This window comes from Anastrepha ludens, chromosome 4 (genome assembly GCF_028408465.1).
Source record: "Anastrepha ludens isolate Willacy chromosome 4, idAnaLude1.1, whole genome shotgun sequence".
Lineage (NCBI taxonomy): Eukaryota > Metazoa > Arthropoda > Insecta > Diptera > Tephritidae > Anastrepha > Anastrepha ludens.
In genome coordinates, this window is record NC_071500.1 from 71,593,816 (window position 1) to 71,621,509 (window position 27,694).

At 39.8% G+C, this 27,694-nt stretch overlaps 1 protein-coding gene across 1 annotated transcript; it reads left to right on the forward strand.

Moving 5' to 3' along the window:
* The first annotated feature begins 1,349 nt into the window (after positions 1 to 1,349).
* Positions 1,350 to 27,284, forward strand: LOC128861870 (uncharacterized). Its single transcript, XM_054100245.1, has 4 exons — positions 1,350 to 1,390; positions 14,992 to 16,934; positions 25,469 to 26,042; positions 26,167 to 27,284. Exons 1-4 carry the CDS (start codon positions 1,350 to 1,352, stop codon positions 27,275 to 27,277), a joined length of 3,669 nt encoding a protein of 1,222 aa, XP_053956220.1. The 3' UTR covers positions 27,278 to 27,284.
* The last annotated feature ends 410 nt before the right edge of the window (positions 27,285 to 27,694 follow it).

The following is a 27,694-nucleotide window of genomic DNA, read 5'->3' on the forward strand; positions in this document are numbered from 1 at the left end:
TGAGGAAGGAAATTTGATGTCAGCGTGAGCAGTGGAGCAATCCAGAATGCAGGCAGGGAGGTTTGACGGATATTTTCTTTACCAATGGGTCCAAGCATGAAATAGGGTCTGGAGCCGGATGGTACTTAAACGATAGTATCATAATAAGTATCACTATGCTATGGGGGAAATAGCAACTGTTTTCCAAACGGAAATTTTTGCCATTCTGAAAGTAGCCGAATGGATAATCGAGGTGAGATGGAGCGGGAAACAGATTGGAGTTTTCAGTGACAGCCAGGCTGTACTGAAGGCCCTGGAAAACCCGAAGCAAACCTCAAAGATTGTTCAAGAATGTAAGAAGAAGCTTAATTCTGTCGCAAGACAGAACAAACTTGTACTTATATGGGTTCCAGGGCACCCCGGTGTTCAAGGAAACGAAATTGCCGATGAATTGGACAACCGTGGTTCAGTGGTTCTCCCACAAGGGCCAGAGCCAATAATTGGAATCAGTTCCGCAGGAATCCTGAATTGGATCAGCGATTATGTAGGCAATCTACATAAAGAGCGATGGTCATGGTCCGGTCTAGAACGCTGCAGAACTGCAAAGTGCTTTGTGACAAGCCCGAACAGAAAATGGTCAAACTTTCTACTGAAACTTAAAAGGAAAGGCATTCGGTCGATAGTTGGTATTATTACAGGACACAACCCATGGGATCAGCATATAACCACCATTGGAATAATTGAGGACCCAATGTGCCTGTCGTGCTTGGAGGAGGCAGATAGCACTGAGCACTTTATCTGTGAGTGTCCTACCTTTGCTAGACCAACGCTACGAGTTTTGGGTGCCGATATCATGAGAATGAGTAATATTCGTTCTCTAAAACTAGAGGATATTTACAGATTTGTCAAAGAATCTGGAAAGTTCTCACAGGACTAACTATCTCTATCTCTGTCTATATTCTTACCTATCTCTTCTCTGATACTATTACATGCATATCTCTGATACGCATACATACATATGTACTCGTACTTGTATATACATAATATTTCACGTTCCAGCAGAGCATAAGAGTTGGGGAGAAAATTTACTGCAAGCATTTTCTGAAATCGTTTGTCTCTTGCGAAATAAATGCGGAATTAACGAAGCGCGTTATTCCAAGTGGTTTGCTCTAAGAATGTGAAAAAATTGTTGGTTCTATGAATTTAGCTAGTGATACACGCAACATATTCAATTATAAAGCCTTTGTATAAATGCCCAACTATCTGTGTATGTAGACAGCACGTGTGTGTATTGTATGCAGTATCTTACACATCTTCATTTAAAAAAAAATGCCAACAATTTCATCTGCGCACTGATTGATGTTTACACAATGCCTGTCCATGCCGTGTTCGTCATTTTGACTGCATTCAAGTAATTTCTCCTTCACAAAAACAACACTTTCCAGCAGCCGAAATGTACTATATGTATTAGAAATGTTTTGGCACACATTCTTCACTACACCCTAATCCCTCATGTCATAGCATATCAACAAATACTCATATTTCCCCTAAATCATTTCCATTTCCTTTCCTTCTCCCTTTCTGAATTCATTTATGCTTTTGACAAAGACAGATACCTTAAAATTAATTTTTTTTTTTACAATATGGACGCATGAGTATGTATTTCATCATTTCCACCCACTTAAGTGTGTGTGTATGTATGCATTTATATATGTATGCTCGTACAAATTTTTGTAAGCATGTATGCATGTAAATATGGATGTATGTACGTACGTTTTTACCGCCAGCAGCTTGTAAGTTATGAATTCATGTTGCTGACATGCTGCCACATGATTCGGCATGGTTCTCCTTTATTGTTGTTGTTGCTTTTTGGTAATGCCATTTCAATTTCGGCACTGCTTTTCGCCTAAAATTATTTGTGCATGTGGGTTGAAGCAACTAAGTGAAATTTCTGCAAGCTCTGAAATTTCCACATTTTTTGTAGTTCAACGACACATCTCTACCTACCCACCCACAGTCTTCTGTGCCAAACCTATTGCCAACTATGGTTTGCTCTAATTTAATTTAAAATTCAATGAAATTATTATTATTACTGAAAAGTTTTTGAAAACAACATAGCGTTTGTATGTGTGGGTGCAAGAGCAAGCTGCCGTCGCTTTGTTTATTTGATTATTGCCATTTCCGTTTAGGCGTGTGGTGTTGTAGAATACTTTTGACATTTTTAGGTCAAGAAACGTCATAACTAGTTCAATATAATAGAAAGAATAAATCGATTTACTCATGAGCAATTACATAGGAAAGTTTTGGCTACTTGTGTTCGAATTTAACATTTTCATGTGCCTACTGCTACGTGTTTTATACTTCGTTTCGTGTTATGTTTAACTGACTATATTTCTACTTTGAAGAGGTGCCTAACTCCACCCGAAAATCGTTTATGCAAAACTTTTAGCTTGAGTTAAGATTTCTAGTGATATAGAAAAAGTTTGAGCAAGGAGGGAATTTTTGGTCCACCAGGCGGAAAACTCAGCCTGCATAACGAAACATCCGGTAACGGACAGAGGCTGATCGACCCCGCCGGGGCCCGAAACATGGGAGTCTGCAGCACCAGATTCCAGCATAACAAGATACACCAAGCTACCTGGCTGTCTCCTGATTGAAAAACGCGAAACCAGCTCGATCATGTTGTGATAGACGGAAGACACCTTTCTAGTGTATTAGATGTACGTACGATCCGAGGACCCAACATCGACTCGGATCACTACCTTGTTACAGCCAAACTGCGCACACTCCTCTGTGCAGCGAAAAACGTACATCTACGCAAAGAATGTTCAACATCGAAAAGCTGTAATCACAACAGACAGCCAAAAGCTTCACCACTCGACTCTCACTCCTGCTCTCAGAGAGCACTGCCCAACAAACCGGCATGCACGAGCAATGCAGCAACATTTCTCGGATTCCGGCGAGACCGAAAAAACAGTTGGGACGACGAGGGATGTCGTCTGCTGCCGCAAAAAGAAAAGATGCTGCCTATAGAGCCATGCTACGGTCGGGCTCAACGCGAGCCATGTGAGATTGCTACAGAGAGTTAAGAAACGAAGAGAGATGTATTATCAGAAAGAAGAAACGAGAGGCCGAAATACGTGAGTGCGAGGAGCTTGAGATGCTGGCCAATAGGAGCGACGCCCTACCAGTAAGTTCGGCGGCTTACAGAAGGTTTTAAGACCGGTCGTTTTCCTTTAGGAACAAAGACGGCGGCCTGGTGACTGACGCCCAGAGCATTCTTAAATTATGGAGGGAACACTTCTCGAACCTGTTAAATAGTGATAGCTGCGCATGTCACAGAGAATGTGAAGATCCCGATACCCCAATCGTTGATGACGGAATTGTCGTTCCGCTACCGGACGATGACGAGATGAGAATAGCAATAACACGGCTAAAGAACAACAAAGCCGCGAGCGCCGACGGACTGCCGGCTGAGCTATTCAAACATGGCGGCGAGGAGCTGGTAAGGTGCATGCATCATGCCTGCTGATTGGAACTTAAGGAGAAGGACTTAGCTTCACTTGGTGTGTCCAACTGGCGCCTGTTAGCACGAGAAAACGAAACGACTGGCGCGAAGAAGCAAAAAAAGTGTGCTCATTCAACTCAAGTAGACTCGATCTAAGAAAGTAGAGGGTTTCCCAATAAGAGGTGTTATGATCAATGGTTTCGATACTTGTGTGGCACGTAGCGCCGTATTGCTGAAAATAAACGTTGTTCAGATCAGTATCATCCACGTCCGGCCATAAAAAATCGTTAATCATCTCTCGATAGCGCAATCCATTCACCGTAACTGTTGCTCCAGCTTCATTTTTCGAAAAAGTAAGATCCAATGAGTCCGCCGGACCATAAACCGCACCAAAAAGTCACAAATTGAGGATAGAGAGGCTTTTCAATAATAACTCTTGGATTATCTGAGAAACAAATTATAGGTCTGATTTTATTTGTTGTTCTGGAGTACGTCATGCCAGCATCTTCGGATCCGTTTTGACATTTTTCGGGCGTTTAAGTTGAGCTTTGAATTTTGGTGTATTAAGAGACTTATGGAAGAATTGTATGGCACATATTTTTGTGGTACCTTTCAACTCGGTTTATCCCTTCGTTATAAGTATTTTTAGCCTCGATCTATCTATCTGTTGAGAAGTGAGAAGGTTGAAAATTTGCACAAAGATGTTCCTCAATGGTTTTTTATAGTATCCTATGCTGATTTACTATCAGAATATGCAAATGAATGAAAGCCTTGCTCCCCTCCTCAACTAAGTTTGAAACGCAAACTTTCCAGCTTCTGTGTGAACTCATCGGAAGAAATGAAAGTAACAACAATTAAAGTACGAAGAGGAACAAAATTTCCGAGTAACTTTACAACAACGCTTGACCCGATCTTACACTCAATGACGTGTATCAAATTTTACGTAAAACAACTAGTAAGCAAATGGCGAAATTAGCCTGAAATTGGAATATTTACGAAAGTAAAGTAGTGAGAATGTGTGCAATAATGAAAATAAAGTACCCCGATATAGAGTAGAACTTAATGATATACCAAGTGAAACCGTGAGAAACTATACCCGCAAAGATGGAATAATTGGATTTGCTCACAACACAAACATAGCTGCAAAAAATTTACGAGTAGGTTTCGGCAACAATATTGCCTAGCATGTTTTCCCATGTGCCAAAAAAAAGAAACCAGTTATGGTCGTTTCCACAATGCATTACACAACTGAGGTAGTTAAAAGATCTAAAGAAAAATACACCTAAGGGCTTCTACAAACTGGTGTGTGATCTTTCCTTATTAGTTTAGAGAGCAACTGACGAAATCGGAAACAAAAGTAAGCGCTAATGGAATAAAAAAAATAATAATAAAATAGTAAAATATTCAAAATATTATGCAACACCATAAAGAGGTGGCCGCCGAATGGGTTGGTGCGTGACTACCACTCGCAATTCACAGAGAGAACGTCGGTTCGAATCTCGGTTAAACACCAAAATTAAGAAAAACATTTTTCTAATAGCGGTCGCCCCTCGGCAAGCAATGGCAAACCTCCGAGTGTATTTCTCCCATGAAAAAGCTCTTCATAAAAATATCTGCCATTCGGAGTCGGCTGTAGGTCCCTCCATTTGTGGAACAACATCAAGACGCACACCACAAATAGGAGGAGGAGCTCGGCCACACACCCAAAAAGGGTGTACGCGCCAATTATACCTATATATATTATATTATATATACATTGAAGAGGTGAACGTTAGTCTTTTAAGTGTATTGCATGATAACTCTAGCGATTTGAAAATGCGAAACATACCCGGCATGACATGACATATTAAATGGTGTTAAATCGATTTCCGATCATTTAATAATTACTATCGCAGTTTAGAAAAATCTATTTATAATTTTTTTTTTCAAATCTCTAGGAAAGACTTCAAACTAACAACCCCAAGATTTTGTTTTTTTATGAAAATCCTGTCATTAATTGCGAAAAAAACTCGGGAATTTCGAGATTTGCAATTTCTTACGAAGCAAAGAAAGCAACATTGACTTCAACTTGTTAGCAAATAAGGATTTATTTAAGCGGTTCTGATTTTGTGTTCTTTTTTCTACGAGGGTTGCCTCATGAGAATGGCTTTATTGTTGTTCAAATTGTTTTCCTGCATACACTTGAACCAAAGCAAAGCACTTTTGCAACTCAGAGTGTATACCTCCAAAAGGTTTAAGGCCTTCAACAACTTCTTCAAACATTGAAAAACGTTGGCCTCGCTGGGAACAAAAGAAAATCGTTAGGTGCCTAATCAGGGCTGAAAGGCGGATGTCCCATTAGTTTTGAGTGCCCTAAAACTCTCTTGTGTAAGCCGATTCGTGAGAGCTCGTTTTAACTTGATGAAGTATGGTTTGTTTTCGCTAGTTGGTTTTGCTTAACTTTTCGAAAACTTCTGGCAAACTAATGATTGTGTACCATTCAGAATTGACTATTTTATGTTTCTCTAGTGGTACATTTGTAACATGAATCAGCTTTCCGAAAAAACAGGTCATTATTTCATCGGAGGTGATTCTTCCGCGAATTACTTTTGTTGGATTAAGCTCATCTTGAAACACATTGCACTGTTTACTGCTGTTTTATTTCCACCTCATATGCAAAGATCCAAGATTCGCCACTTGTTATGATGTCATAGACATGCTTTGAACCACTGTGGTTGATTTTCTTTTTTCAACATTCCTTTACTCCAATCGACACGAATCCTTTTTTTGAATTGTCGAATTACGCAGTATTCGACAAAAACAATTCTTCTTGGTGGCCAAATGTTCATGTAATATTGAATGTGGGCAGGTCATGATAAACCATCGCACGAAAATTTTCCTTTTGATTCCATCTTTTGAGTGAGATAAATTTTTCAACTCGCCAAAGAAAGAACAAATGAAGTGAACAAATTAAGTGAAAACATTAGATGTAAGTTTATGCTAAAAAATACCAAACTTTTTGATAAAAATATCGAATTACAACTCATCACAAGTAGTGTTTCATAGGCAGAAAATGCAAGGGCAACCCTCGTGTAGAAGGCAGTGCATACATATTGCACCCTAAATACAAAAGGGGCACAACTCAAAATTTTCCACACTCGAGCTTGACTTGTTTACAGTAGCACAGAAAACAAACTATGTGATATATCACGCTGAAATTTGCCATGTAAGCTTATAACAGTCCTACCAAAAAGCAAAAAATTTATTTTTGCCATATGGGCATTTTCACGGTAACGGACGCGACATTTGTACGCTTTTAAGTGCGTCCAAAACAATGAAGTCAAAGTAAAAGTTTATATATATTGATATTGTTTTAAAGGGCTGACGGAGTGCTAGATTTTAATATATACGGGAAAGATCTTTTACAAATAAGTACGTAGTTATAAGCAATTATAAAGTGATACGGACGCGACAAAAAATAGAAGTTTTTTTGAGGCGCATTCAGAAATATACAAAATTCAGCAAATTAAGGATTTTTATATATATACAATATATATGTTAATAAATGCGAACAGATGACTGTTATTCGTAGGTTTATGAAATATGATAATTTTCTCTTCGTTTTTTTTAATTGAGTATAGAAGAAATACTGACGCAACATAGCGGACGCGACCAAATTTTCCATGAGCTAGGAAATAGAATTTTTTTCATTATAACACTTCAATTTTATTGAAAATAATCACTCAAGTAATATTACAGTTAAAACGACTTAAAAAATTAAGAAAAAAGTTATTAGTTTTTAGGGTGGTCTATTTTAATTATTTTCTTTAATGAATAGGCCGTCCGAGCAACTTCAATACATTTAATGTCGAAATATGAAAACCAATGCATACTTTTAACACCTTTGATATTTGGAACATTTTGCCATAACTCTGACATTTGATTAGAAAAACTATCAATTTGTGTTCCAGAGATATACAAAATTTTAACTCCATCAATGTTGTTCTTAGCACATTCATAGAAGCATAAGGCATCACCGAGAATGACATTTCTTGCTTTAACGATTTACCAGACTTTTCGTTTAACTACGGCACCTATTCCGTCTACAGCACCTTTGCCATGTGAAGTGGCGAAAAAATTCTACTCTAAGATTCCGTAATGAAATTCAGCTGCAAGTCTTGGAATACTAGAAAGAATAAATTTATTTTTGAATTGGGAAGTGCTTCCATCAGAGAAAATATAAATGCTGGTAACTCTTTTGTACTGGTTTTGTAAGATATTGATAATTTTGGAAATAAAGCAGTAAACGTCGAATTTACTGTGAGTCAATCTATCACTGATAACAGCATAGGACTTTGTTTCGCCAAGAACCCAAGCTACGCACATAAACACTGTTACTTGGTTATAACTAAAGTGGGCATCTTGAATTTCGTTTTGGCATGTCAAGCGATAATTTTCAGCAAAATCAACTTGAATAACAATTTCATTAGCTGCTAAATTTTTCTTTTTAATTTCAAAGTAATTTTGTTGGTGACGTTTAATAAAACAATGCATTTTAAAAGCTGGTAGCTGAATCTTTACATCATGAACTAAGTCGCTTAAAGGACCAATAGTGTAGTTTAAAGTTATGCGATCGTCTACTTTTCTCCACTGTTTCCATTTGATTTGCGTATCAAATTGATTAATAAACTGTATTGAAACTAGATCGTCTTTAATATCGCGTACACAGCTGTCACAAGTATTAGCCATGCACTTTTCATTCATAGCGTCGCTGCAAACTGATGTAAGAAATAAATCAGCTTCTTTCTTCTTGTCTTCCTGCCATTTCTCGACGTTTTCTTTCATTTTCTCTCTATATTTCGTTGTTATTGCCTTTCTTGTTTCTTTTGCCGTTTTTGCCATCTATAAAATTTTAATCTTGTGCAATCTCTACGACTTTATTTAAAATTTAAGGTTCGCGGTAACGGACGCGACGAATTTCAAACACCAATAAATTTTATTAATCGTTTTTGTCGAGAGTCAATGGCTACTTTTCTTAAGTGAAATAAGTTATTTGCTTAAAGTCTGAAAGCATTTTATACTTCAACACTTTTTGCACTAATGAGAACAATAAATGCTATTTTTCGGTAACGGACGCGACATACGAATATAAACAGAAGTAATCAAAAAAAAACTACCGTTATTCGATCTCCACTAAGTCCCTCTGCTTGTTAAACATTATGTTAATATACTATCAGTAGAAGATTTTTAAATTATAAAAACATCATAGTATTGCTTTGAATAAGGGAATATTACAAGGAAAAAAGTTGGTATATTTGGTCAAAAGAGTTATATGTATTAGATTTTTGTAAATTTTGTATATTCGTTGTATATTTCGGCTCAAAATTAAAAGAAAAGAAAAATTCTTTTATATTTATAAAGTAAACACTTTTGAGATTTATTATTCATCAACAAAAAGTTCTCAGGAACAGTTTGAGTTTTGCACTCGTGGTTGACCTTTTTGTGAAAATGGCCAAATGGCATCCGCGGACCGTTTTATTGATAACGTCTCGTTCATATTTGAGCAGAAGTACATTTTGAGTTGTGACCCTTTTGTATTTAGGGTGCGATATATATGTATGCCTTAGTTGTAAAAAGTTACACTGATTTACTTGATGTTTTATTTTAGCAAAAATTAATATGTATTTAAGCATGGAAAGCAGCAACTTCTTGTTTATTCCGCTTAAAGTTTACGATATTAAAAAATATATGAACCACAAAATATGTATATTTGTCCACTTTTTCATTTTTTTTGTATCGATCTTTTTTCAGCATACCTTAAGCTACTGTAATGGACAGCGTCTCAACTTATGCCAAACTGTATAAACTTTTTACCTTTGTGTTAATGATGTGACTCAATTAACCTTTAGATATTCTAAGTTATGCCAACATGAGTTCCATCCGTATAATCATCAGAAACTATGCCTTTTAATTTTAAGAGTGCAATTATCTTTTAAACTCGATTTCCCAAGTATTTTAATTTTTACCCATTTATGTTTTCTGGCACAAGAGGCATGATATGTACACACTTCAGTATTATTAAATGCTTATAAATTTAGATGTTGCCTTTTGTTTGTTACTCTTGTTTTGAAATTATATTAGCTTTATTAAAATTCATTTATTTGTTATTTATTATGCGATATGAGAGCTCCACAAGTAATTTTTATAAAATTGTTTTGAGTTTTTATAAGAAGAATTGTAAATACGATAAAGGTCTCGATCGACTTGAATAAGTGCTTTCCAGTTCTAGAATGACAATCCGCGAACAGTTACTAATCATGGAAATCAGCTGAACAATGCTAGAAATATTTCGCAACTATCCGATAAACTGATGATGGAAGCTTTAGTGAAGCTCAAATATACTAAGTTGATGAAGTAGAAACTCTAAATCGCAACTGGGCCAGCGCTGATGGGATTAGAAGAAGAATATAAAATCTCGAGGCAGTTAATATTAATGGCACTCTGCGCAGAAATTGACTTACTACTACTCCTTCCTATTATCCAGTTAAAAATATGTCGTTGAAAACATAATTTCAAGTTAATAGATAACAAAGCTAAAATTGGAATTAGAGCAGTGCAGTTTCCCAGTAAATGAATGACGTGCAATATAATTCCACAGGGCTCTTAGCCAAAGTTCTTTTTCATTAGCTAAATACAATTATGAGCCATTTGGGTTAAACATTCAATATATGACAAATATCAAAAAAGAATAAAAAGAAACACCCCTTTGACTCTCAATACCTAAGCTTCCAATGAGATATATGCTCAAATCCATCCCTGCGTATATGTACATATGTATGGGTAAATACACTAACGAACACTTCGCAAGGGTATTATCCGTTCCAGCATGAGAATATATTTTCCATGCATTTGTTTGTGCTCGTATATCCATAGCTCACACGTACATACTCATACATGCATACATACATAGGTAGGCAAAAGGCCAGTGTGGCTCGTATACGAAAATGAATTTCGCTTGTAATGGCTGTTGGCCGCTGATGATATTATGAGAGAATTGCATTACAAGTATGCAAAAAATATATACAAGAATATGCACTTAAATTGGACAATCCTGTAGAATACATACATGCTACGGAATTTGAAGTGGGCATGCGGGAGTTTTATAATTAAAAATATGGCCAATATCCGCACATAGCTGATTGGAAGTAGGGCAGCTGAATATGGTATTTAGCAAAGGAAATAGTAAAAAAGAAATAGTTGAAAGTATGCAAGTTATTTCGAATAAAAAAGAAATAAAAAACGAGCGAATCATTGTTTCGAAGATATGTAGAAAAATTAAATTCTTTGCATTGCATTTATGACATAATAAAGGGTTGGCCATTTAAAATAGAAAATAGGCCAGATCTATAACTTTGATAACTTTGCTAGTCCTGCGAGACCAACTAATGCCGTATGGCGTTGGAAGTGTAGTGACATAAAGAACCTTATACGATGGACAGCACACACCGTAAGAACGCGCCAAAAATATTCAGTTGATGATAGAAATTATTTTTCAACCAAAAAAAAAAACACAAGGCACATGAAAATCCGCAACTAACAGCTTTCTTGCTTCCGAAAATTTGCGGCTTTTTGCCGTATCTACGCGTGTATACATAATCATTGGGGCGTATTATTTTGCTCATGAAAATGACAAAACGGCACTATCTGCCACGCAAATTGACCAGCAATCAATGAATTTCGACCATCATGCCGACGCCGGTTGGGATGAAAATATGAGTATTTCGATCGACCACCCAGAACACCTCATTTAACGTTGGCATACTTTTATTTATGGGGTTCCTTTAAACCAAGGTATATATATCCCAACAAAGCAAGGGCCCTAGCCCTCTTAGAAGCCAATATGTGACGTAAATTGCTGCCATATCGCCCGAAATTTCGGCAGACATGATGGAAAACGCCAAAAGTACAGCATATTTGACTGTTAAGACCCCCCGTCATAGGTGGCCAATACAGAACTAGTTGAAACCAATTCTCTGAAACTAAAATAAATAACTATCCATATGAAAAACGAAAAAATTTTGTTTTTAAGTTGTTTCTCTAAATAGTCAACCTTGTACTTGGGTACGTGACCGCCAGGACGTATACGTAACTTCAAATACAAGTATATCAGGCGTTAAATTTTCATTTCGAGATGGATTTTAAATTATAGAACGTGTATACATATTGCGGTTACCGTAGCCGTATGGATTGATGCGTGGCTACCATTTGGAAGAGTCTCAGTGAAACGCCAAAATGAAGAAAAAGTTTTTCTAATAGCGGTCGCCCTCGGCAGGCAATGGCAAACCTCCGTGTGTATTTCTGCCACGAAAAAGCTCCTCATAAAGTTGCAGAAGAATTCGAACTCGAAATTGAAGAGAAAAGTCCGCATATGGCAAAGAAAATAATTCTGTTTCATCAGGACAACATATTTTTTTTTTGTTTTTTTGTTGTTTTTTGCCGGAACAGACTGGCAAGTGTAGCACTCCGACAACACTAAGCCCATTGTGCTGCACGCGGGTTCCCTTTTTAATTTTCTTCAAATCTACCCGCCCTCCGAAGAAATCTGAGTAGATCTTGTGGTGCCAAAGAGCCAAGGTGGTCGCTTCTCAACACATCAGTGCCAAATACCTTAAGCCTGATTCGAGCGAAGGCGGGGCAGACGCACAGTAAATGGTCCGCCGACTCATCCTCCTCCCCACATGCTGGGCAAAGTGCACTGTCTGAGATACCCACCTTTTCCATGTGCTTTGCCCATAGAAAGTGGCCCGTTATCAGTCCAACCAGCCTCCTACATTCCCCTCTGCTTAGTGACAGGAGGAACTGCGACAGTTGGGCGGATATGACAGGTAACATCAGTTTTGTCCATCTGCAGCCTCTCTCAGCCTGCCTAGCCCGCTTGTGGGTTAGAGTAACCCGTTTGTTAACCGCGGCTTTGATGGCTGCAGAAGGGAGTGGCAGGACAACTTACTGTGTCACAAGTCAATCAAAACATTGGCAAAACTACATGAATAGCTGCCACATCTACCGAATTTGTCAGTTTTCTGACCGAAATCAGCAACTTCTGTCTATTTGTAGATCTAAAAAAATGCTCGCCGGTAAGAAATTTTGCTTCAATGAATAGGTTGCCACTGAAACTGAGTCCTATTTTGAGGCAAAAGATAAATCGTTCTATTAAATACATGTTACAATGGCGCTGGAATGACTGCGTTATTCCTGGTGGAAATTACGTTGATGAATAAAGCTAATTAAAAAAAACAACGTTTTTGTTAGTCCCGGCACTTTTCAGCCCATGTATTACGTATGTTTAGTAACTATCGTATCTACTAATTGCAAAATATTTTTCCTAGCTTTTATCGATTTATTTTAAATGGTAACTCTATCCCGTAAAACACCGGTGTTTCTCGTGTTTACGAAGAGAGTTAAGCACCGTAAATCTTCTTACGGTTCTCTTTATTTTTTATACTTTCTCTCTTCTTTGTGACGCCGTCAGCATCGGTACTACGCCCGTATTTTCTTGTGATTGGACAAATAAGAACTTAAACCTATATTTTGCATTAACTTAATACTGTGATAATTAATAATATGAAGAATATTTGACGTAGCTGGTTACATAGTTTTTCGTTGATAAATATTATAGCCTACTTCCTGCATATATATATATGTACAGGCGCCCCTCGTATAACACGGTTAATTCGTACCGTGTTATATCGAAACCAAATCTTACGGTGTAAAATTTTATGATAACTGAAATAGAAATACTACATAAATGAAAAAGGAAGTTACCTTGAAGTTTTTATTAAGAAAAATAAATTAAATTCAATTTTATGATGAGATACAAAAATACAACAAAAAATATATTCAAAGACTAATAATTATAATTACATAGGGGGTATTCCCCTTATTGAACGGAAAAAAGTTCAAATTAAAATGCATATTTTTCAAACTCGTGTTATACCTATTAATATGAATTCTTGTACCGTGTAATATCGAAACCGTGTTTTACAAGTACCGTATTATCTGAAAGACGCCTGTACACACACAAAAGCATTTAAAATCCGTATTACATATCTACACACATTACCTATGTATATATTATATAAGGATTGCAGTATCGCCATGGTCCCTCTGGCCGTGTGCAATGTGGTGCCATCTTGCTGAAATCCTATGTAGGCACTAATCGTTGAGCATGTGTCGAAATAATTCTTCACAGAAATTGCTTTCCCTCGACGTTTTTCAAAAAGCGATGGTCCAATGAATTCACATTTTAACAATGCACTCCAAACCGTTACTTTGGGACTGTGAAGTGGCCATTGATGTTTTAGTAGTAACGACAATTTTTATCATTTACACTTCCATTGAAATGAAAATATGCTTCATCACTCCAAATTGTAATCGTTAGGCTGAAACGTTTGCTCGATTTGAATTTTGAAAGGGTGAAGTCTAAGACTCTTTCCCACTATTTTGTGCACAATAGTTTTTGGGAGTCCCAGGGTAGCCGCTTTCTTACGCACGGGCTATCGTGGATTATTGTGCAAACTCGTTCTCGATGTCCAGCTGAATCCCGGTCGTACGCTATTTGCCACCGAATTTGTTGCCCGAAAACTTCGCACCCATAAACGAAGCAAATTTTTACTTGGCATCACATAAACGTGGAATATTTTAACGTGAGCAAAACTACAATGAGTAGTTCCACACGAATCATTAACCTTGAAATACACTTCAACAGCGAGCGCACGTTGTTCCCCCGTCCACTCCGACAGCGCGACTAAATAACCCGCACGAATAACGAAGCTAACACGGTCTCTTCTTCACTTATACGCTCAGCGGTTAGGGAGAAACTTTAATTAATTGTAAGTCCTAATTCGGCCCTCGGATGCCCTGCATAAGTATATCTTATTTGCCCTGGGACTGAAAGGGAGCCACTGAGCTAGAAAAGGGCTGGGCCGCGTCTACCCGGCGGTTGCATGCGTAAGGCGATGCTATCGTCGAGTCGACATTGCTGAACGGAGTACACGTGACGGACGTGGATAAATCCGTAGGATCGCGTTATTAGTATCTACCCGTTTATTCAGTTCGTGCTTACTTCTAAGGCCCACGATGCAGCACTTTCAATTCCCGACACGGATTTCTACTAGGTCGTACTTGTCGCAGCAGGTCCACAGACAGAAGGGAAGTGAAACAAAAGATATATAAGTGACAAGAAAATGGATTTACTCGATGCAAGCTTAACAAGGCATCATGCAGCACAAAGGCGATTTTAATCTTAAACATTTATAAATAAGTTTTTATTTAACTTTACTACGAATTCGAACTTAGTTCCGGCTTTATAATTTCTTGGATGAAGCTTTCCGTACTCAGCTGGCTGCATTTTTCACTCACATGTCTGAGGCATGCCAAATCGATGCCAATCAAATCAAAGTTATCATGAACTTTATTATTTCTAAAATAATTGTTTGATTAATTTTTTCTTTTTTTTTTCTTTTCAGCTCTGCTAAAGTACCCACCATTACCACAACAGCACAATCATCGCAGGACTCCGATCAACCAGCACAAGTCAAAGCGGTACGAGATGAAGTGAAACGTCCATCTCTTTACCGCCAAGACTACTCGATCTGTGTGGACTCGAGCGAGGCACAGTCGGACGACAGCCGTTTAACGCGCGACTCTGTGACTCGTGAGTCGCAGAACGACGAACTATCCTCATCCACACACGACAAACTCGACGTCAGCACTCTACCACTACCCGCCCTACCACCGAAGAAGCGACGTACACGCTTACGCGCCAGCCCATCCCGACATCACAACAATAATCGACGTGGATGCGAGCATGACTTGGCTATCATTAGTGGGGGCGACGAAACACGACTCAAAACCGTCGCAGTTGGCCATCTAAGTCCGCAAATTGTAGCCACAGGCAGTGCTAGTGGTGGTAGTGGAGGCAGTGGTGGCAGCTGTGGTGAAGCAACGCCTCACCTTTCGGCCTTTCAGCGATACGTGGCAAAACGACGTGAAAGCCTCGAAGCATCATCGCGCAGCTTCAACGAAAAACTGGAAGCGCGTAGAATGCATTACCACATGAGTGGTGGTGGTTGCGATAGCGGTATTGGCGGCAGTACGGCTGGTGGACCAGTGACCGGTAGTAGCACACATATGCCTACCTATCTTTTTGGCGAACATTATTATGGAATGCCCACCAAGGTAACGAGCGCTCGCAAGTCGCCACATTTAAACAAAGAGGAAATTTTTTTGAATAAGTCTGGTTGGGTGCAAGTGAACACAAAACGCAATAGCGATGAGAATCGGTGCGCTGGCAGTTACAGAGGTGCAAACTACGCGCATCAAAATGGTGGCAGTATAGATGGTGAACGTGATCGAGATTTGCGACGTACAGTGCGAGTTATACAGATAGATAATACACGGCGCTCTGATAGAGCACGCCATGCACTACAGCAACAGCATCAATATTCACTGGATCCCGCGTTCGGCATGGGCAAGTATCCGGCAAGCAAAGTGGAAGAACTAATACAACGTAATCAGACGCGGACAGGTAATGCTGGCGATTCGGTGTTTGTAACATCACGGGACAATGCTCTGCGACCAGGTTATCGAATCGTAGACCCGCAATTGGCGAGCATACTGAACGAGCGCCCTGGTTTCCTGCCTGTGCGGAATTTGCATGACGCCGACTCCCCGCCTCCCATTACGCCCATACTGTCCCCGCCACCCGCCTTCCAAGACAGCAGCAAGTCCAAATATATCGAGCGACGTAAAAACATACCCAGTAGACAAAACCAAACAGCGCTAACCGTGAATAATCTGCATGCAGCGAACAGCAATAGCAGCGCCGTAAAAGGAATGGTATTCTCCCGTAGCTTTGAGTATGATACACGTCGCAATGTGCCAGCCGACAGTTATGTTGAAACGTTTTCGCGCAGTTTTGATGGCAACCTCTCTGAACGACCAACGCTGCAGCGGGAACGCGAGCGTTCGCCTAACTTCAGCTCACTTACTGGTAATTCCCCTAACTATCTGACAAAGAAAGATTCTGGTGGTGGCAGCAGCGGTAGTTTACGAAGTCGTGATAATTCACCTAAATACCAGCATCCCCAGACCACTGCCTATCTGAATGCTTCCATAAAAGAAGCGCCACCCGCGTATAGTTTGGCCAGCGCGAATCCAAATACAAGTGCAGGCAGTCGCTTTTCGCCACGAATCCGACACGAACGTTCCTTTGAGCGCTCAAAGAGTCATAATGTATTGGTACGTTCAAGGAAGTCACAATTCAATCGAGTGGCTAGCGGTGGTGCCATAGTGGGTGCAGCTGTTAGCAGCCAACAGCCGATGGTTAGCGTTGGTATGTCGCGTTTTCGCAGTTTCGATACGGCGACGAGTCAGCGACTGAATTCATGCGACAGTGGAGCAAGATCAGGTGAGTTAGAAGGAGGTATGTGTAGCATATGACTTTACTTATTTACTTACAAGCAAGGACTTGGCTTTTCGAATTGGAACCCGCCTTGCTTCAACTGAAGACGGGGGTATATAAAAAAGTGCTTGTCAAACTTGGCAGCGGTTGCAGCTAACTTTTCGTTACGTTGAATAAAAAATCTCACCAAATAAGAAATAATGGTGTTTTCGCATCTACAACAAAATTGTATGCTTTCACGATGTATAAATTGTTCAATGGTGTACTTAATCCTATAAAAAGATATGTTTTTTCCTACTTAGAATAGAGCAAAAAACACTGTGAATATATAACTATCTTTGTGTGACACACGCATTTCTTAATATTAAAGTCTGAAACAGTCAGCTGATTTTTAGGGCAACCAACTCCCCTGGCATCGTTTCTCAAGGTAGAAAATTTGCCTCCTTTGCCTTCGATGAGTGTGGCATTTTTAGTTTTCTTCTTATTTCCATTTTTAAATTTTGGATTGGGAAATAAGTTCATAGCGTTTTTATATTTTCTTTCATTTTACAACAATTTGTTTGCTATTTGGCAAAGTGTAAGTACTCATTCGATACAACTCTTTCTGCTCTATAAAACCATGTTAACAGGTTTTTTGAGTTATTTAATTTTTGTATTAGTTTTGAGGCTTAGAAATGGAATACTCAGGAGAGACCTTCTCTTATTTGCTTTTTATCGAAGTCAAAAAGTTGTTATTTAATGGGATTTATCGAAAACTGGCAGCCTGGGTGCCTCACGAGCTCAGCGAAAAAACAAAGGTAGGCGCCTTCAAATTGTCTCTCAGCGTCTTGGCCGCTATCAAGCAACGCGCAATCATAAACAGCGCTTTTTGTACCGAATCATCACGGGAGATGAGAAATGGTGCCTATACATCAAAATGAAGCAAAGAAAGGAGTAAGTGTCTCCAGGAGATACGCCAAAGTCAAGAGTCAAGCGTAATCTTCATCCAACGAAGATCATGATATGTATTTTGTGGAACTGAGAAGAGTTCCACGGTCAACAAGGAGCTCGACATTGTCCAGCTGAAAAGACCTGATCGACATGGTCAAACCATTATCCTTCACGACAACGCTAGGCCCTGCACAAGCGTCAGAGCCGCACTCAAAGGAAGGTTATTCAGCATTCGCCGTATTCTCCGGACCTTGCACCGACCGATTACTACCTTTTCCGGCCCCTGTCAAACCATATGAAGGGCGTTACTTTCGATAACAAAGAGGTCCTTAAAAACTGGCTCAACAACACCAGACCAGGCGATTTATAGCGGAACGGAATTAACTATTTGGTCGAGACGCGGAAGGAGATAGTAAACAGCAACGGCGAATATATAATTGATTAAATTATTGAGGTAATTTTTGTTTAAATAAAAGTCTTCGGTAAAAACGCTACGAACTTATTCCCCAGCCTAATATGATCTGTTGAATTTAAGAAATAAGTAATTGTCTTTAAAATAGTACTGGAATTATTTGTTCTCTAACCAAGATTAGATAAATATTTCATTTTGCTTCAGATTAAATTCAATTTAAATCACATTATCCTAATTTCTAAGTGCTATAGTTATTATTTTTTTATATTGTGAGTTCTGTTTGAGTGAATCGTTTTAATCCCCATTTGCCTACTTTCTCCAATTGTGGTAGTTTGCGCATTTTGTTCGTTTTGATAATTTGTATAGATTGATGGTGTATTTAATTGTGTCAGCTATTGTGGTGCCAGCTATTGTGCCGTTATTGGATCACGTCGTTTGGTATATACCAGCATTTTTCGAAGTATTTTAGATTGGGCCCTTTGAATTATTTGGTTATTGGTTCTTTTTGCTGTGTTTTTTTAGAATTGAGCACAGAATTATCTCGCCGGACTACACTTATTAAAAAAAAAGCCAAAACGAAATCGCCATGAGATATTTCATAACTGCCACATATTCACATTAGAATTTTAATGTTGTAGGTGTATAGCTTCCAATAAAGAAGCGGGTCATCATCTGGCATACATCTGGAATGCATGGATTGAAAAATTTGTGCCAGCATCCATGAAAATTGGCGCGATAGTATCTATAGCTACAAAATCACCAATATATAATAAAGTGGCACTCTAGACTAACACAAAGATGCTATTGGCAATAGTTTGACAGCTCAGCCTACCAGAGTATTTCTGCCCTGAAAAAGCTGTTGACCTCGGAGAGGCGACCGCTATTAGAAGAAACCTTTTATATCATTTGTTATTTCATGCCCATAGTGGGTTTCGAACCCGGACTCCTGCTAAGGCGGCCATTTTTTATACGGTATGACTAAATCTCCATTCATCTCTCTAGCTAGTTTGATTCTAGAAATTAACAGCCAACCCAAATAAAATTTACTAGAATGTGTGCCACCCTTTGTTACAGTTATTTCAATCGCCTTGCAAAAATTACTGCAATTTTCAACTGGTTTATGAAGTGACTTATTTAAAACAACAATACAACTTTCACCAGGCCTATAAAATAATAAAGACAACTCTGAGCTTAGCTTTTTTATACTTATGACCTACAACTAATCGGGTTATCCATGGCTTTAATACAAAATAGTATATGGAGAAGTAATCCTCTTAAGAAACCAATACAATCAAAGGCACACGACAAAAGTGTATTTCTACTTTGTAGTGATATTTAATTCAAAAGTAGTCGTAACGCAAATTTTATTAAAACTTTTTGCAAACGCTCAATTCTTTTTGTGTAAGTGACTTGGACGACCCACCAGATAAAAGCGGCACATTATAAACGGGTTCTAATAAATGCCATGTACAACTTTTTGAGAGTACAAAGATCTGGGTATAATTACGCCGGACAAAGGCTAACGTAGCGTAAGTGTTCGGAATTAAATAATCTATATGGTTACTGAATGTGAGTTTAGAGTCAAAAAATACCCCTAAATATTTATTGTAATTGTGTCTACAGTTTACAGTTTAGACTTCGAAATATTATTGGTATAATCTATGATATTTGATTTTCTTAAAAAACTACTTGAAAGCATATGTTTGTATTCAAATATAAAAGATTTTTCGCACATCGAGAATAACCTCTGTAAAATTCAAATTTCAATAAAACTGAATCTTCAGTTCTCGATATGGCGGAATAAATTGTAAGACCATCAACGTAAAGAAGAAATTTCGAAAGGTGAACATTTTACGCTTAGTTCTGCCATAAATTCTGTTACAAGTTTAGTCCGTTGTAGATATGAAATTATAATACTTTTTCAATGAAGATAGTTTTATTTAATCATGTAAATATAAAAAATGTATTTATAAAGTTTCATTCGAAATGGTCACCGTTAAACCTCATTGCTCGACAAAGATGGTTTGAGACTCTCAAAATTTCTGTAGGGCCTTTGACAGATCATGTTCTCCAATTCTGGCCACAAATTGTAGTCCGATGGATTCAGATCGGCACTTCCTGATGGCCAATGTTCTGCAGCTATGAACCCAGGAATATCGTTTTTTAGCCAGTGCTGGATGGCTTTTGCCTTATGGGCTGGAGCAGAAACTTTCTGGAAGACTCAACGTTCTCCATTGAAGAGATACGGCTCAAATGCTTCACCACGTCTTCGAAAATATCCTCTTGGTACACTTTTGTCCCGGTCTTAACTCCTTTTTCGCAGAAATGAAGAGATGTAACGCCTTTATAAGATACTCCCCACCAAACCCTTACGGTGGCTGGATGGTGGCCACACTGAGCCCTTGGCACATTTGGCACCATTTTTTGCGTCCTGAAAAGTTTTGGCGTAGATTTTGCAGTTTTGCTCATTAAAAACTTCTTCAACAGTGAACATTTTTTTAATCTGTGAGAAAAAAAATGCATGCCCGTTGACTACGTCTCACCGCGGGAACTTTTTCTTTGTGTGCCAAGGTGCGATCGGTATTAGAAAGAACTGTTTCTATCGTTTGGTATTTCATGTAGAGAGATTTGAACCTGCACACTTTCATATGGCAGTCACGCACGAACCCTTTCGGCTACGGCGGCCGCCTAACATGAACTGATATCATTAACAAACATTCTAAAGAGAAATGGACCAAGAATACTATCATACCTTGAGGAATATCGGACGACGCCTGGAAAGCACGAGAAGCTATGTTTTCCAGTGCCACTGAGCAGGTTCTACCAGATAAATATGAAGCTATCCAAGTGAGGAGGCTGGAATGGAATACGAAATACAATAAAATATTAATAAGTGGATCGGCGCAGATTCGAGATGAGTTAAGAGGCAATTGGTAAAGCATTGGTCCCTGCAGTCAATTTGGAGTCCGTGAGAAATAATTTTATTTGGGTGGCATAAATAAAGTTTTTCTCATTTGAATTTTTAAGAGCTTAAGTGGGTGAGTACCCTCTTTTTCGAGATTCTGATGAATTCAAAACTAATTACTGGCGTCCAATGAAAATTCACAAAAATTTTCAGTTCTAATAGTGATACCAGAAATTATCGTGCATATTTAGCAGTTACAGTCTGTGTCAGAAAAAAGGAACCGCGATTGTTCATGAAGTATAAAGGATATATGTATATTTAAAATTTTTTTTTTAAGAATCGTATGCACAAAACTACGAGTCGCAATTACTCAATAAGCCGAATAGTCTTCATCGTTGTCGAGTATAGCCTGACATCTTCTCGGCATGCTTTGAAGTTTTTCTACGTAGATCGTCGACAAAGAGGTCCAGATTTTGCGAAATTTACGCCCGAGTTGCTTTAAATCGCGGACTATCTTTTCAACAAGATGCGTTTTCATAATTCCCCACACATTTACACATTTCGAACGACACTAACCTGAGTTAGCATTGGCGTCGTACCCCTTGAGTGGGACTATTACGCAGCAAAAGCGGAATGAAGCATATCTAAGTTACAAGAAACAACCCGGTTCTTTTTTTCTGACAGTCTGTGTCAATATAACTGGCGCGTACACCCTTTTTGGGTGTTTGGCCGAGCTCCTCCTCCTATTTTTCGTGTGCGTCTTGATGTTATTCCACAAATGGAGGGGCCTGCAGTTTTAAACCGACTCCGAACGGCAGATATTTTTATGAGGAGCTTTTTCATGGCAGAAATACACTCAGAGGTTTGCCGTTGCCTCATTGCCTGCCGAGGGGCGACCGCTATTAGAAAAATGTTTTTTTTTCTCTCTGTGAATTGCGAATGGTAGTCACGCACCAACCCATTCGGCTACGGCGGCCTGGACATTGCAAAGCCATAAATTTGGATACTGCGAGGACAGTTTAGTTAAAAGCGCTTAATAATGTATGAAGTGGTAAAGATTCAGATTCAGATCTATTTAGGCTAAAACTTCGAAGAGAGAATTTCTCAGATTGGCTATAAAGTTATTTTCACAAAGTCGGTAATGCTTAGAAAAAGCTGGACGGACTCCTTCTCTCGACTATGGAGATAGCTGATATGACTAGTTCCATGAGAATGGACACTTCAATTTAGGTTTAGTAATAAAAAACTTCGATTTCAATGGTAAAATTTTACTTTTCAGGCAAATCATTCATTAAATTATCCAATTCTATTAATTGACTTCCAACTTTAATCCCAAACTGCCATCCATGCACGTTTAAATTTGTCTCCATATCAAAACTCAATGCAATGATTTAATGTGAGAAAAGTTGTACTCCTCACACCTGTATTTATGATATGTGTATGTGCATATATAATATTTAGGAGTCCAAAGTTCTTTCCGCACTTAAAATCCCTTCTTCTGCCATCTATACTTACTCGTACATTAATGACAAGAGTTTTGCATTTGTGAAAGCATCTATGGCGCTTTGACATCCAGCTCGCATTCATTCCGTACTTGTGCTTCATTGCACATACACAAAAAGGATTTGACTTCAGCCAACGATGAATGACTGAAGCCAACATACACACCTATATATGTACGTGTATGCTTGTATTTATGTATGTATGCATGTATGGATCTACATACATGCGAATGAGTGAATCCTTGAAACTTGCATGGATTTTTGCAAATGTGGGCACAGTTGAGCGAACAAGCACATCTGACGCAGTTTCACCGAATGCATTTCGAATAATTTTTTAAAGTTGAATTTATAACTTTTTCAATTGCCTTGCAAGCTATAGTACGTAAGCTGAGTTATAAAAGAGCAACGAAGTATTGATTTTTGCGTGCAAATCATAGATATATTGATGGCCAAACAGTAATGGTGATGTATCCAGAATTTGGCGTCTCATTCGGTGCTTCAGAATCGGTTACCTTACCCATAAAGTATAGGTAATTCCGGAAGTATCCGTGGCCCGAGAGGAACTGAGCTAAGAAGTAGTTCACTTCCCCGAAGTTCCTTTGAACCCATTTGCCAATTTACGGAATAAGTTTCGCCGTCCATCTGCCACTCGGTTTAGTGTCCCATCGGCTTTGCCACCGCAGCATGCATTGGCGTCTCCGTTCTGGGAAGCTAGTAATGACGTGTTTCTTCTTGGAGTGGCACGCATCCATTCGTTCCCGGACCATGAGGTCTATGGGTATCTGACTGCTGATCACGAAAATTGCAGCACCTGAGACAGTGCGGTAGGCTGAGGCAACTCTGAGTGCCGCTGTTCGTTGCACAGCCTCCAGTGCTTTGCGCTTGGCTTTGCAGTTTAGCACAATTTCCCATACTTCGCTAATGTACAGGCTAATTGAGCTTAGCATAATTAGCTTTCTTTTGCTCTGTATTAGTCCACCGACGATTGCCATTAATCTACTTAGCATACCCGTGACCTTTGCTGCTTTGGTAGACACATGCCGTATCTGGGCCCAGAAAGTAAGCCTGCAGTCAAGTTGGTGGTGGTCATCTGGTGTGTCGTACAGCAGATTGCGCTCGCTCAAGTAGCTCTGGAGAATCCTTAGCAAGGTGTGCAGGCATTCGAAACCTTTCTCTTAGTGCTTTTATAATGCCTGTCCATCGTAAGCTGTTAAATGCGTTTCGTACATCAAGCGCTGCCAAGACGGTGATGTGGTTCGGGTAGTGACGTATGCGTTGAGCGCTGCTTACTACCTCCTCTATTGCGGCAAGGGTTGATTTTCCGCGTCGGAAACAATATTGCCTTGATGACAATTCTCCTGTTCTCTCAACAGACTCTGCAAGTCTACACTGTATGAGTTTCTCAAACAATTTCCCGCCGTTGTCCAGCATGCAAAGCGGACGCCAAGCTGACGGTTGTGCTGGGTCACCCTTAGCCTTACTGATCAGCATCAGTTTCTGTACTTTCCACAGCTTAGGGAAGATACTTTGAGCAATGCATGCATTGTAAACGTCGAGCATCACATCTGGTCGACTTTCAGCCACAAGTGCTTCAGCTGGGATGCCATCTGGGTCTGGAGCTTTGTTTCTTTTGAGGCTTCTTGCCGCGGTTTTAAGCTCTACCTCGGTGAAGGGTGGGATCATCTCGTCCCCTTGGGGGTATCGGTCTCCGCACAGCATAGGGTGCGTGGGGAACAGTCTGTCCACTATTTTGCTGATAACATTACTGTCTAGATGTATGGATGTGGGATTGGCGTTTAGTTTCCCCGTTACAAATTTGTAGCCCATACCCCAAGGGTTGCTATTTAGATCCCTTCGAAGTTCCTCCTATTTTGCCTTCTTACTGGCGATGATTGCTTGCTTCAGCGCTTTTCGAGATTGTCTGAAATCAGCAGCTTCCGCCTCTGCTTCTTTGTTTCGTCTGGCTCTGGTGTACCTTCTTCTATTACGGAAGCAGGTTCTTCTGAGATCTGCAATTTCTGACGTCCACCGGTACACAGGTCGTCTTTTTTCTCATTTCTCTTGTTGTTTCTCATTTTTATAAATAAATACAATAAATAAAATAAACTTTGATGTTGATTTCGCATGCAAATTTTTCGTTAAGTTAATATGTTAAACATCAGGACGAATGCTCGGAGGTATTAAAAATGGATGCCGAAGTACCACAAGACAGCGTACTTGGACCATTGTTGTATATAATTTACACATTTGACATTCCCTATCCAAATGACGACAGCATGATTACTACTTTCGCCGACGACACAGTATTAATTACGTCTGATAGAAATATAAATGTCGCTTCATTGACGCTACAAAATTTAATTGACAAAATATAAATCTGGTTTGCAAAATGGGGAATCCAAAAAAAACGAGACAAAACGGTCCATGTAATATATACCAACCGCAAACATGACCATCGTACGACAACAATTAATAACACAGTCATCACTCAAAACACAAAAGAACGGGTTTGAGTCAATTTTGCGCTGTCTGTAACAGTAATGAGGTGAATTCAGATACTCCTCAGCTCCTCGGCTTTTATGAGTCTTGATTCTAAACGAAAAGTTATCAAGCTAAGATATTAGCTGCCTGAGAAATTTTCTTACTGGCGTGTAAGGTTTCTCCATCCGCAGTTTCTAATCGTCATTGGTGCAAGAGATATTTTTCTTCTTTTTAATAGTTCAATATGAAGTACATTAAGTTTTGAGTAGTCTTGGCACGTTTTTAATTGTTCTCTTCTTTTATTCCACAGATCTTTCGAACGATGAGTTAGATTGCGATGAAGACGAAGGCTCCAGCGAATTTCTTACCGCCAATTATCACCACAGCATATCACCTTTAAAAACGCAACGTCAGCGATCACTAACACCTGATCGTAACGAATCGCATAGCTCGTCAAGCAGCATACGGAAGCAACGTTCTCTAACACCCGAATCACGATCGCTTACGCCGGAGGACCGTAGACGAAAGGCCGGTTCACAGGCATCACTCATGGGATCGCGACAGAATTCAAGTTCACGCAGTAATACGCTCGAACGCAAGCAGCGACTAACTGATGTGCAATCAATTGCGAATATCTCACGTAGCTCCTCGAGCTCAAGCTACAGTGGTGGTGGTGCTGGCGAGCACGATGTAGGAAATGGAGCGGCAGCTAATGCCGCAGCTTTGCCAACTACTGCTGTAGTGGGTGTTGTTAGTGTTGTTGGTGGAGCCGCAGGAAGTGGGGTCGTAACGGCAATGTCAGGCAGTGGTGGACGCTCACAACATCGACGGTCCCTTGGTCGAAATGCCAAACAAGTGGACGAGCATCGTATACGGAGATCGAGGTGCGTTTAAAAATAAGAATAGCCACTGGCTTTATTTAGAGTGACAGTATTTCATTGAATATATATTTAATTTTAAGAATGTCAGTAACTACACTTTTTATCCTCTATTTCGCATGTCTCACAGATCTTTACAGCTAAGCGAACGTTCACCAAACCGCGCACACAAGGTTATTGTGTCTATGGGTCAAACGCAAGGTGCCGGCGTCTCCTATCATACAACAAATGTTCAGCCAATTTACCAGCAAACCGGTGTGCGCATCAACAACGGCAGCAATGTACAAACGCGCCCACCTATACGCATCAGCAGTAAGTCCCAGTCGGTGCTTTTGCCCAGCAATAACTCGAGTGCCGGACGCACACGCAATAATGATATCGACAAAAGCCGCTCTTTCGACTTCGACTACTGCAATTACAATAGTCAAGTCGGGCTGAAGGGGCATAGTCACGTGGGTGGCAGTGGTGGCAACGGCAGTGCCAACAATCAGAATGCACCTTTGCGCTTGGACTTTGACAAGAGTCGTTCGTTTGACGATGACTACAGGGAGCCACTAAATGGGGTCAGCAATAATTTGGCGGCAGTAAATGGCATGCGATATCTGCACGCGATCGCCGATGGCTGCGGCAGTGGCAGCAACAGCAACAAAACCAGTCGGCTACGACGTTCATCACCTGTCGGCACAGGAAGCGGTGAACGCAATTCACGTTCGCCACAATCATCCGGCTCATCGTGCAATAATCTCAATTTACCGCGACAATCAACAAGTCCCCAAAATTACGGTACACGACTTTGCGATCACGAACTAACCTACGATATGTTGCGCAAATCACTCGATCGTTCGCCGATTATGGACTTTCGCCGTGGCGACAGTGGTGAGTACGATTTGCCACCAACGTTGTTGCGCACCCGTGAGACAATCAACAGTGGCGGCAACAGTGAGCTGAATTTTTTCAATAATGACCCGACACACATTTACGAGCAACCGACGATAAAGGGTACAACGAGTACAACAACCGGCTCCTTAAAACAGCAACGCTCGTTGGGACATACACATAGCCCGAGCGATTCACAATACTCATTGGAACGACAGCACGGTAACGCTTCGGGGCGTGAGAGCATGACACCCGAAGCTGCAGGTGGTGAATATCGCGGCGAGCACGGCTACCGGCATCCGCCCACGCGTGAATCATCGCGCGAAGGAGCACGTGGCAGCGGCAGCAGTCGCAACAGGTATTGAAGGTTTGAAGCGATGGAAAAGTGGGATGTGCACATATTATAAAGCGCGAGGTCAAAATGCATGCAGACCTGCGAGATCACTAACATAGACTTTGACTGCCTTACCCTGCCTGCCTGCCTGCCTATCTGCCCGACTGAGTAGCTGCACGTGGTTCTATTAAAAAAAGACTAAAAGAAATGATTTTAATTACTAACACTACGTAGATAGCAATAGTTGTTGCTACCGATTAATCAATGTTAATATGTGTGTGTGTGTGTGAATATAGTAAATGAAATTACTAAAACTTACTAACCACAGCTGTGCAGCTGAATTTACAAACAATTATATCGCCATTCCCACATTCTCTCTCTCTCTCCTTCACGTTATTTCATTGAACTGCTCGTTGACGCATTCAGCGTGCAAATTAACTATTCTGCG